Source organism: Astatotilapia calliptera, chromosome 9 (genome assembly GCF_900246225.1).
Source record: "Astatotilapia calliptera chromosome 9, fAstCal1.2, whole genome shotgun sequence".
Lineage (NCBI taxonomy): Eukaryota > Metazoa > Chordata > Actinopteri > Cichliformes > Cichlidae > Astatotilapia > Astatotilapia calliptera.
In genome coordinates this window covers 16797597-16811006 of record NC_039310.1, presented here as the reverse complement: position 1 = coordinate 16811006, position 13410 = coordinate 16797597, and the positions used below count along the sequence as shown (strand labels likewise).

The window sequence follows — 13410 nt, the reverse complement described above, 5'->3', positions numbered from 1 at the left end:
AAAAAGACCCAGTCAAACATCAGTGCTACATCACTGCAGGCACTGCATGTTACCATGAAAGAAAACGTGGTGTAAAATTGCATCTCTCCTGCTCTGCTTACTGTCGGTATTGCATGACACTAAAATTCCAATAAGTCTCTAGAGGCCTCTATTATGGGATGTGTGAAACTATAATCGTGCTGACCCCTGGCTATTCCACTATCAACATTAGCTTCACGTCAAGCAATTACTTGGATTGCTATCAGATTTATGCAAATGCACAGAGAAGTCAAACAAGCAGCCAGTACAAAACCAGTCATTTTGACAGGAGGGGTGGGGACTGTCACGTTGACTGTGTAAGTAAGCATCAAGTAATTAGCTCCGTGCATCGATGAGAAACTGTCACCTCGGGATTTGAACACTGAAACCATAGCAACAGTGGCTGGTGGTAATAATGATAAGGTGGAACAGTGCTGGACACTCCTAGGATTGGACAGACATGAGATGGATGTTAAAGTTATGGAAAATTATGGCCGCTTTGCCAGTCGTGGGTTTCAAAGCAAAACATATGCAGAGTTGTGAGGCAAAGCAGGAAGTGGGCAAAGATGAGAGAGTAGCATTAACACACACAGAACCCTAGACACTTATTAATTTGTCTCCACTTTTACTAACTGAGTCATGATGTAATGGTTTCCTTCCTTGGATACTGAGCTGAATTACGTTGCTATATAAAAGCCAAAACACTGCACTTGTCACAAACAAGACAAGGAAGCACAAATGAGCTATCAAAGTGTGATCTGTGGTCTCAATCAGAAAACTCACAGGCACACTTTTGGCCAGAAGACACGAGTAAAAAGTTCAATGTAGTGGAAGAAATGAAGAAAAGCACAGGCCAGAAAACAGCCAAAGGGTCCAATCTAGACCCAATGGATGGCTTCGCAAAGTGTGAAAACTGCAGGGTAGGAGGGCATCATTTTAAACTTTCCACTTCATTTAAAATTAAAGTTATTATGAGAGTGCTTATCTGATCTTTCGGTTTCCCTGCCAGTTTTACAGCCTTCTTACCGACAAGGAAACCAGCCCCACCCCGCAGAAGAACACTAGTGTTTCTATGATGACAGAAGATAAAGAGCTGTTTGAACAGTATGCCTTAACAGCTTTATATTCTTACTTAGCAGAGGAAATTTTTTAATCAGTGTAAACATATTTAGGATGTTTTGGGTTTTGTTTTTGTAGCAAAATAAAGAAAAAAGAAAAGAAAAAGATTACTGGTTATTTAATGGTTTGAATGGTCTATCCCACTAGAGATCAAACTGGGCTGTAATTGTCCAATAAACCAAACTATCTAAAGGAGCCTTCCCACATAGGATATCTCCAAACTTTAGTTTGCTATCACAAGCTGATAGAAGTCAACCCTTTGTGATTTATTTACCAAGCCTCATTCTTGATTTACGATATCTTCAAGGTCAGCAACAAAGAAACCAAGGTGTACCAAGGTATTTAGTGTTAGTGCTGCATAACTAAAGCTTTCTGCACACTTGTTTGTGGTATAAAAGAGGAAATAACAGGAGAAGAGAGTAAGACCTCCTCCACACAGCTGTCACATGGGGTGACAGTGATGCAGATGAAGCCAATTGGCTCACTGCTTTTCAGTCCGATGAGCACACTTGGAAAAGAGCAGGGGTCCACTGAAGGGGCTTTTGTGGGCCAGCTGATAAAACTTGGAAACTTTGTAACTAAAACTTCAAAAATCAGACTGCCCCATAGGCAGAGATTTCTCAAAATGAACAAAAATCCCAATAAAGTTGGCTCATTTGTCTAAAGTCACAAAATAGAACTAGTAGAAACATTATCAATGAAAATCAATTGTTTCAACTTCTTTCTTACTTACAGGGTTGATTTTGCTGTGCCAGGATTACAGCTAAATGACTGGCGGACAGGAAACTGCTCCGATTAATCCATAACAGGTGTCTTAATGCATCTGTTATAGGTCTCTTATAGCTTACATACACTCACAAGATACATTACAGGGAGCCATCCTGCTCATCAGCCATCGCCCACATCACAAAGCAACAAAAAGTCTTTGAAAGCTCCCCCAACTTTCTGTCTCTTCACTCTTACCCTGACTTTGACCCAGATCCTAACACTACGACTTAAATGAGCAATAATGTCTGCACATCCAATCTGACCCCCTTGGAGAGAGTCTTTTTAGGCCTGCAGTACACGTTTCTTTCATCATCCAAGGACAAGTGGGTCAACTACGTATAGAACTATGTCTTTCTCTGGTGTATAATCACACAGGACTACTTCTTAAAATGAGACGCTAGTTGTTAGATTGAGCACCTGTGTTCACACACTCCAGCTAACCCTGCCAGTCCTATAAAAAGTTTAGCCTAGATACTTTAGGGCGAGCCCACATACCCTGAGGCTGTCATTTACTGAAGTGCCCCCTTCCCAATAAAACCGTCTCTAAGCTGCAGAGAGGGTCAGTAAAAAGCTGGCTAATCATTGCTCCACTCTGCTCTGGAGTGAATGCAGTCTCCACACCTGTATAAAGGCAAGAGTGGGTAGAGTGCAGCCTCTGAGTGCTGGCAAGACTACAAAATGGGCATTTATTAATACTTTCAAGCACATAGACACAGACACACACATTCTAGTCAAGTACCTCCCCACAATAAAACCATACTGTAGCACCTGCTATATTAACAGCCTCCTGATGGGTAAGTAAAAAACCTAAACAAAAACTTCCTCATATTTAGAAAACATTCACTTCTGCAACCCCAACTAGCTTATGTATCACAACACCTATGCAAGCTGCTGAGTCAGCGCCACCAAATATCACAATGTGATTTATATCTCACTCATAACTGCTTTAACCGTTTTTATTTACGTTTCGGAGCGGATCACGGCTTCTTTTTGCTCGCGTCCCTGCCTGTGAACTAAAGTCTGCTATGTGACACCTACACATGAAGGCCGCCTGTGAAAAATTCATGAGATGATGACATCGTGAAGAGACCCGAGCTTCAGTGCCTCAGCCTGAAGCCAGCTCACACAAAACAACCAAATCCCACCCCTGACAGCATGACAGCACTACTAAAACAATGCACTTATCTGAAAAGAGCACGTAAGGCACGGTGATTTGATATTAGGGTGTGAGCCATACACAACACAGATATAACAGTATGAGCAACTAACAGCCAATAATCTGACAGATGAAAGCACAAAAACCTCATATGTGTAAGAGACAGTGCCTGACTGAGATGCTAGGATAAGCACAGCCTGATGTGAAGAGAGAGACACCAACATCACACTCAATCGCTGAACCTGACAGTGAACCGAGACAGGTTCCTGTAGTGCTTTATATAATATGTGTTTCACAGGGGCTTATCAGTGATCCCCTTCAATCACACTTACACTGAGCTACAGCAAAAGCTGATCATGGCTTAGATATGTACACAACAGTGTAGTTAGCCACTTAGCATTCCAATAGGCAGCCATAGTAGATAAGGCTGATGAATCAGCACGGGAAGTATTTGGAAGCCCTGAGCAAAAGGTTAGCAGTGGGATTGTGGGAGGGTTGCCAGTTTAAAACCAGGAGAGAAGAAAATGTAGCAATGACTGAATGAGAAATATGCTGTTGACCACTACAGTTCACAGCCCGTTCCTCAAAAAGGAGTGTTTGTGTTCTGAGATTGTAAACAGCGTTGATAAAAGATGTGCTTGAATATTCATGGAAGTCTGTACCGAGGCTAAGAGTGTACTACATTTACGAGACGCCCCGGCTACACGTGGTGATGAATTGTAGAAAACGCCAAGTCTGCTAGCACGAGCAGAACAACAGCCTGCTTTCATCATACGTACAACACATCAAACTCCTGCTTCAAAACAACCTGCTCCCTCTCGTCTCCCACTGCTGCTGGGAGCTACTTGCAGACTAAGTTGAGTCTCCCCCCTTCCCGTGCGCCACCCTGCCCGAGTGCCATGACGAAGCATTCCTCAGCCTCAGCAGCAATCTGCGAGTAGCCACAGGAATAAGTCGGCAGGACCGTAAACCCTGGAGTCACACATCCTAAGGCCTCCTCATGTGTGTTTATGCATGTCGTTGGTTACTTTTGCTGCAAGTAGACATGGTGACGAGAATCGGACAAGTTTTCACTTATTTCTCTACATTAAATCTAAACAGGGCTAAAAGGCTGTAAGGCAATGAAGCTGCCCATCTCGAGAAGGTCAAGTACCAACCTAGTGTCAGAAGGAAAAGGGGTGCAGCAGGTGGTGCAAACAAAGTGCACACAAAAACTTTTGGCGCCTCAGTAAACTCGCAAATGGTCAATTTCTGTTTGCCAGTTTAGCTTTACTGCTATGCAAATCAATAGGTGTTTCTCTATTTTTCTGTCTCAGTGAGACCAAATGAAAAATTTTGTTAGGATATGTTTGACATTTGCGTTTTGCTACTACCAGTAAACTCTACATGGACATCTGTGAGAGAAGGCTTGGAGCAAAAATAAACAGAAATAAAACTGTAACCCATCCAGGGTGCAATTCTTCTCCGAAATGTTGCAGTACGGTTGTCTTGTTGCAGGATTCGCTCATTATCACTGACGCCAACAACAGTGTGCACAGCAGGTAGATGCACTCAATGGCAGCCCTGAGAGGATGCGTTCACCTGGGCAAATATATCTCAGCTGACTAAAGCTGCTGGATCAACACTAATTCAGTAAGTAGACATTTTTAGCCAGCGTAAAGTTCATGCGCGGAATAACAATCAAATGCAATCAAAAACGCGCATGCGCCCACACTAGAAGAAGAAAGAAAAAGAAAAAAAATCTCACGAGACCTCTAACATTTCATCAATTAAGACACAGCAGCGCATGCACACGGCTGCTACACTGGTGGGAGGGAGAGAGATAAACAGGCAGCTCTCTGGAGATGCTCCGCAACACGTCACAAGACAAGCAGCTAGAAAACAGCTCGCTGGGAGGGGACACTGGGTTCAGACACAGAGGGAGGAGAGAAAAGGGAGAAAGCGAGAGGAAGCAGAGGCAAGGACGAGGCTATTTTCCAAAGAAAATAAGCTTAATAAACCTGCCTTTTTATTAGCTCTATGATTATGGGGTTGGGTTTTTGTATGTGCAATAGAAGCATTGTGTTGCTGTTTTTGTGAAGCTGCCACCACAGTGCAGGCGGACAGTAATCATTTCTAGACTGTAATCAGACATGTTTTTGATCATCTATAACACAGAAGAAATAAGACATAAGAAAGAGAGACAATGTGAAGGATTTCACTGCAGCCTGATCAATTCCTGGACCTTGGATGAGTAAAAAAAAAAAAAAAAAAAAAAATCTCCACTATGATAACACAACACTTCTTCACAATGGGACCGCAGCAATCGCTACCAATGCACATGCATATACATATGCAAGAGGTTAGAGGTTAATTTCTGACTCAGTTTCCATCACCTGAGAAAGGAGCTGGAGAGCGACAAAGGGCATCCGCCTTCTGCAGCACTATTTCCATTTCAAAGACTTTAGAGCCCATCTGCATTTGGCATGGATCCTGCGGTTGGCACTAACCGCACCATACGCAATGATCAGCGAACATTCATTTTAGTCAGACTGCTTTTACCCCAAAAACAATCATGATCACAGTGAAACACTACAACCCGGTATCCAGACTGTCATGATTGGATCTCAGGTACACTCAATAATCAACAAAAGGCATTTAAGCCAAATTTTTAAGCCAATATCCACACACAAGACAGAGGCTCACACTAATGCACTACATTTGACCAATCTGAGAATAAACTGTTGTTGTAGGCAAACATGGCGTAGCTGCGATCACCGAAGAAAGCCTGAGAAAAATCAGACCTCTGACATTTCTGCTGTTCACGATGAAAGAAAAGGTTGCACAGCGGTAATTACATTCGGTGTGGAAGAAGGAACGACTGTCAGAGGTTGTCTGGGCTACCTAATCACATGTGCACTCATGCGTTTGGGCATGCGTGCTTTACATTTCCGTGTGCATGTGTGTGTCCCACCAGCCCACTCACTCGCACTTGCATAAGCCCTTCTAATCACCAGTCTCACTCCCATGGCTGAATCAAGGCTCTAATTTTGTAGCCAAAAAGTCCCAAAGCGCTCTGCCTCCACAAGGTCTCGATTACTCAGCTGTTGGCTTTGTTATTAAAATTAATGCATCTTTAATAATTCCACTGTGGTTGGACACATTATGTAGCATTCTTCTATCTATTGGTATGAAATACAACCGCTTTTCTTTTAAAACCGGGTTATTATCAGCGTGCAGGCTACAGAATCTGGAGACAAACACTAAGCCTAGGGAAGGTAAATACAAGTCATTTTTGTAAGTGCACCTGTCGTCTTCTACCTGCCCTGCCATGTTTAGGGGAACTTTACACTCACAAGCACTGTGTGATACTTCATTATTACAGTGATACTGTTAGTATTATGGCAGAAGTTGGACATTTGTTAAAAAGAGAAGTTTAAAATTCCCCTCTGACATCACCTGACATTTGAGAGCTGGCACAAGGACACAAGTTGTTAACTTGTATTGTGCACTACTACTGTATCTGCACCATTTTGTACCATTTGTAGTGCAGTTTAATACAACTGTCCCTTTACATCACTCAGAAAGTGCTAGCTTGTGAGCTAGACTAACCATCAACAATGACTATGTTTCATTCCTGTCACTTCAAGACGAGCTCCATCTGCACCACACACCTGCCCTGAGCTTTACTGTTTGCTAGCAACAGCAAGCTCAGCTAGCAAAATTTATCCACAGACAGTCCATTATTAGAAATACTGGAGTTCTACTGATTTTACTCTATTAGTTATCCACACAAAGGCAATTTTATTTGCCAAGCAATTAAATGATAAATTCTCCAAAATACACCGCCACCACAGAGGCCCTTTTGCAGGGTCTCGAATCAGCAGCAGTGAAGCACAAACCTGCTAGCAGCAGCAGTTGCTGTGTCTGCCTCTACCTTTTGCCGTGCCCAAACTTTTAGCCTCAGTAAAAATTTGATGGTTGAATTGTTTTAAAAACTAAATAAATAAACTCCCTATATACACACAACTGTCATGAAAGCATGAGTTAGATACAGAAAGCAAAGGTGTTTTTTGTACCAGGCCGCACATATTTCTATTTCTGCTTATGGAGTCGGTTTCAAGTAGCCATGAGAGTATGAGTTGAATTCACTTTGTTACCACTTTGTTAAAGCTCATCCAGTTCATCCAGTTCAGGGACCTTTGTTCCACAGCATGTTCCCAATCAATCTCTACAGTCTCTACTATGTGACTACTGAAGTATTGACAGCTCTACAAGCTCAGAATACCATAATATTCATTACATTCTGATCTAAATTAAGACTCAGATTAATACACGGCTCAAATTGCAGACTTTAACAATGATAAACAATGGCACCCAGCTGGTTAACAGCCAGCATGTCTGCAGACATTGGACTTATTTATAAGTTGAACCATATTAAAGTACCTATAAACACTTATATTCCTCCAAGGTGCAAAAAAAAAAAAAAAAAAAAAAACCCTCCCCACCCAAAAAATCCAGAAACTCAATAAAAAACTATAACTGCGACACATAATTTGCTCAGTAGCAAATTTACACAAATTAATACAGCTAATAGATGAATACAAGATAGATGACCCCGATTAAAAAAAAGTCCTGCAAGATGAAACTGAAAGCAACACAAAGGGAGGAGGGTTTCTCATCATGTGCCTCATCTGTTTGCAGTAGACTATAATTAATTTATCACCTGTCCCAGGACTGAAGAAGGCATCAGTGGAAAGAAATGATGTATTATGTATTGACATATCAGTGTAAGCATAACAAAGTGTGAGGAGGACAAAAACAGTCTCCTTTCTACATTCTAAACAGTCTCCACTGCACAGATAAAAGGATTATTTGTGCTTTCAGAGCTAGAATAGGCTCCGCCATGTTAACTACTCCACTGCTCGCTATCTGAACACCAGTCAACCTTTGGGGTTACAAGCAGCTTTTGTGTCTGCACTTGGTCTGGAGGGGTGGAAATGAGACAGAAATCAGGCGTGGGGCCTTTTCTTTAGGGAAACAGAAGAGAAAACATGATTGGAGAACAATTTATCCCAATAAATCTACTGTACTTCTCTTCTTACACATACATTACAATCTAAAATTAAGTAGTATAGAAATATATAGTATATAACTCTGAATTGAAGATGCTTGGAGTTTAAAGTGTTGCTTGGACAAAACAAGCAATCTGAAGGTGCCGCTATGACTCTAATAAGAAAAAAGATAATATATGCAAGTCTCGAGGTCATATCAAACCTTTCAGAGCTCCAAGATGAATTCTTTTTTCAACTGATGCCTTTCTTACTTATAAGAATTTGACCTGAACTGTGCCTGTATAATCAGATTCTAGTTAGGATCAAACAGCCCCGAACATTTACAGTACCTTGGCAAATAAAAGTGACATAAAAAAGGAGGCTGACAGCTGCTGTTGCTTCCCTCATTTACACTTTCTCAACGCCTCAATGCCCCAAATGTCTGGTGGTGTCATCAGCAGGTTACTTGGTGTGCCTCAGCTGCATAGAAATCAAAAGGAAACTGGCTGCCTTCTGCTAAATTTTCACGAGGAGAATGAAAGATGGCAGTAAAAGGTTGTCAAGCATGCAAGTTAGTGTTGGTTATTTTGCAGGAGTACAGACGTTCAAGGCTTGCCCCCCGACGGCAGCCTTGAGCTCCTGCGCTTCACATCCAGGGAAGGCTGTGTGGCATCTTTGCGCATCGTGGTCAAAAACCCCAATTAACAGACGGCACCATTCGTAACCTTGTGCTTATTGCGGTTGAGCATGTGGCGACTATGGTGCAGCTTATCACGGAGGAGCACATGCCCACCAATCTTAATGATCAGAGGTACATTTGTCCTGTTGGCTTCCCGGTCAGCTCTAAAGAGAAGGTAGTCCATGCAAGCAGCGGCCTTGAGCTCTGTGCAAAAGTACACCCTGCAAACTCTTGCTGATTTTGTCTCTGTCTACAGCTTCATTCAAGGTTCTTTTGACCTTGGACAGGGAAAATATTTGCCACAGCAAAGCTCAAAGTGAAGTGGCATTGGCTGGAAATGTGTTTTTTGTTTGGTCCAAATTAAACCTTGTAGTGGAGCACAAATTCAGTCAATAAGCAGGAAACATTTCCTAATCATGTTGACTTCATGAGTGTTGGAGTAATAAAAATATTGATAAATGTTAGATGTATTTAAGTAGCACGGGACTTTGGCTAAATATTAAACAAGCTTCTCTTGGAAGATTTTTGACTATTAAATGTTTATTAACCTCTATGTGCCAGAGTAGCAGTTAAGGAAAGTGCAGGTACCTTTGAGAAGTCTAAGTGATAGTACACATTAACAGAGAAACCATCATTTTTAACATGACCGAACCAGTTGGCCAGATGTCTTTAATTTTCTTTTAAATGGACTCAGCCAAAGGTTGGCAGTCACAGCATCAGTGCCCTACTAGAAAAGCTAGAGTGACAAAACGCAGAACAAAGACCACCAACATCTATTCCACTTTATTTAAGAATTAATGAAATCCAGGGAGGAGATGGGCTCTACTGAACCAACCAATGAAACCAGAACTTACCATTAGCACGCCATAAGTCTGCAGGCTGAGTAAATATAGCACCTAGATGATGGTTTATTGATTATTTGTTTAGTATTCATCCTATAATGCATTCATATTTAATGAATATCACCCAAACAATCAGTACTTTACAGAAACCAAGCTGACAATAGTTATTTATATATAAAACATGTTAGATATATCTCAACTGTATCCATATTATAACATGGATTGCCCTCAGGACTGTGCAGCACATGTAGCAGGATAGCATCACCATGAAAAAGGCTAAGTAAGTAGCAGGGTGTCCACCATAGGTCGCTTTAACTTTGCCCCAGTGTAAAGCATATGGGTCAATATATAAAAATCAGTTTCCCCCCAAACGTCCAGTACTGATCGAGCTCTACTCAAACACAGTTCACTATTCTCATCTATTACCACTGTTGGTATAACAATGTATTAAGATTTTGTGATAATGAGTGACTGTGTATTACATTACAATCAAATTTGACAACAACACCGAAAAAAATTACATCCCTGACTTAGTCACAGTGTTTCTGTCTCACTCATCCTTGGCTGGCAGGTAACTCTGCAGGACTTCATCGGCAACAGGTTTCTTGTGACCTCTGCAGCTGACCCTCAGATCATACACCCCTAAGGGGAGAGATAATGAGCATTGTGCTCAGCGGGACTGAACTGCTCAGGTGGAAACAAGTGCTCCTTCTTCTTAGCAGTGAGGCGTGAAGAGAGCCCCCCTGGTTTAGACTGCTGTGTACATTCACATTACCAATCTTTCACCAGCCGAAAGGCCACAAGAGCTACTCGAGGAAAAGAGGAGGCTGGCTTTACAAAACAATGAGACCAACCAGATCCAATCACATGAAAATAGAAACTTGTGACAACAATGAACCAAAGCCTGAGCCGAATTCAAGGAGGTAGTGTGCATATACGGTCTAAGGGCCTTTGATATTTTGAGTTAACTGTTCTTTGCCACCAGACAGCTCCTCTCAAAGAAGCCGACAGTGAGATCCACAGATAATAGGGCCCTGCTAAAGCGGCACTTTGGGGAGTGTGAGAAACTGAGATGATGTAGTTTTTGTGAACTGCCGAGTGAAACTGATAACGCAGGAGGAACTTCACTTTGGGAGTTATGAGGGTGAACTGTTTGCGAAGGTAGCTTCTTTTTAGCTTGTTCCTGATACCTTGTTTTGCAGACGGGAAAACGCTGAAAATAACGGGTATTTAACAGACACCATGTGAAACAGGAAGACTTTCAGTGACAGCAGAGAGGAGAGTGTGGCACAGGCACTTTCTCAGAGATGTCTCAGAGCTCCAAGAGCTAAAGGGGATTATGTAAGTCAAGCAGTATACTGGGTCACCCAGTTGTTTTTGATACACTACTGCATCGCCGCTACAACTGCGCTTATTGCAGAGATTCGTATTTCATAGCGCCCACGTACGGCTTCACTGGGAAGTTAAAAGGTTTTATTTTTTGTTTTGTTTTTTCTTTTTAAAGAAGATTCACCGCCACTGACTGCTAAGTAGGATTCAGTGTTAACCAGCGATTTTTAAATCAGAATGACAACATATTGTAGTGAACAAACTAGCTGCTAAAATGCTATATGCCAGCCAGTAACCATGGTGACTTTAATGGTTTATGAATAAGCATAGCCCGTGTAAACTACACGTGGTTTATGCTTGGTTTCTGTCTCACAGCTGTAATGTCTACATTTTAATCAAACCCTCGAGGTAAGCAGGAAAATCAGAAGCAAAGGACAATCAGTACCAACTGATGACATCATCAGATCAAGTCCCTAAGCCCCCCAGATAAAGAAACACCACCGACTGTCTACTAATAACAGGAACAGAACCATGCAAATTGTGTACGTCTGCTTTAAGGCCATGCTACATAGAGCTTCCTATTCTGAATTAACACCATGTTACTGCTCTGTGCACAAAAAGCTATATAATTCATGTGGGTGGTTTAGCTTCACAAAACAACACAGCAGAGTCTAAACAAATATGCTGCATGTATTTTGCCTATAGGCCACTACAAAAGCCTTCAGCAGCTGCACGTGTTGATAAAGGCAGCACTGTTGGGACAGGTAGGATTTTTGGCTGCTTCACAACAGGACTCTTTGTTTCTCTAGCTGTGTCATATTACTAACCAGGAAAAAACTAAACAAAAAAAAAAAATCCTAGCCTGCATGGAGCTAATTTTAACTCCAACATGAGAAAAAATATATGTTTTACGGGGCGAATTTCCTTGTTGTTAATAATGTTTTACAAAATTTACATTTACCACTAATTATCACCCCTAAGGTTATGTTTCCCAAGACACACTTGCTAGCAAACGTTAGTGAAGCTCACGCCTGTAGTAAAAGGTCAAACAGACGTGCAGTGACGTTCATTTCAAAATAAAAGCGCAGTTAATTAGATAGCACGCCGATCAATCTTGGGTTTATTGCGAAGAAACACGTTTATAAGAACAGAAAGTACAATTTATAACGTGTATTAATCATTAATAGGCTGTATTAAACGATGTTCCCTTTTGATTGGTATAAATCCTTCTAACTGTAATTTTATTTTTGTACTAACCGGAAATTATCTTCTCTCCACCCCTAGAAATGACACCATTCCTAGCATAAAGGTGCTACTGACAACTGTCAACCTCAAGCTTCTCGCCAAGTCGACTTCATTGTCTAGTTTTACAGAGAAGACGAGGCCACCCGAGTAAAAAGGTTAATAAATAACAGATGTAATAAAATAAAATTTTAAAAAAAGTCTTCAGCCCTTCCTGTACTGACCGGGGCACGGCCACTTTGTACCAGGAAGAGACGCAAACATCTCACCTTAATGGGGTGAAATCATGTAGTTTAGAGAAACACAGTTTACGCTCGACGAATATATGGAGTGTGCTTGTGTGTCAGGGTGATGACTAAAGAGAAACACAGCCTTAAACAACTTTGTTTCCCCTGTGATGTCCGGCCTGTGCACAGATCGCTACTAGTTTCGCAGCATCGCTTCGGCGTTGCAAACACCCACCCCTCCTGCACCATTTCCGTGTTTTATACGGAATCATTTCCACGGAGCCTGTGCCACGTCAATTAAATGCATAGGTTTTACTGAAATCTTACGCTGGGCAATAAGACCGGAGTAAGAGCCAGCTTGTAATAAACGAAAAGCACACGGTGCCTTGCCAAACACTGCGACATTGTTGCAGGATAACCGGTTAATAAGTGAAAGGGTGCATGACGTGTCTAAATCAATGAGTCCAAGACAGCAACAACGTGACGCTAAAACAACACAACTCACCTAGTGCCACCTCGCAGGCTTTGCGCAATTGGGAATGGTGAGCCTTTTTCACCTCCTTGTCGGCCAGGATCTTTTCCAAAGCTCGTGTAAGGAACATGTTTTTCGTCTTTTTGCCCTCAAACATGTCGCACCGGAATTTGGAGCGAGGTGTGCCTGGTCCCAAGGGGGGCTGCAGCCTCCTCGAACAGAGATGTAATTCCTTTAGTAATGTCAGCCGCAGAGCCCCTAACAGACAAACATAAATAAACACAGAAGGTGGGGTAAATCCCTCAGATTGCCATTAACGACCTGCCTCCTGCGCCATGTTTGAGAGAGGAAACGACGTCACGTACGTTTGAGAGCGGCCGCAGTGAGGCAGTAGGGAGTGAGGACGGAGATGAGAGTGTCCCTGCACCCGAGCTGTGTCTGCACATTCATGTACACCTGAGATCCACGATTTGTTTGACCAAGACACATTTTTTCTGTAGTTTTGGTTCTGTGCACCGCCGCTGA

General features: G+C 42.1%; 1 protein-coding gene across 2 annotated transcripts in view; it reads right to left on the bottom strand.

Moving 5' to 3' along the window:
* The window catches only part of arfgef1 (ADP-ribosylation factor guanine nucleotide-exchange factor 1 (brefeldin A-inhibited)), a 53930-nt gene extending 40604 nt beyond the window's left edge, over window positions 1–13326 (bottom strand). For both annotated transcript variants that reach the window (XM_026179507.1, XM_026179508.1), the window contains exons 1-2: window positions 13251–13326; window positions 12919–13143 (exon numbers count right to left, since the gene is read on the bottom strand). In XM_026179507.1, coding sequence (XP_026035292.1) covers window positions 12919–13042 — 124 coding nt within the window. In that variant the 5' untranslated portion in view covers window positions 13043–13143; window positions 13251–13326. The remainder of the gene's footprint in view (window positions 1–12918; window positions 13144–13250) is intronic.
* Window positions 13327–13410: the final 84 nt, after the last annotated feature.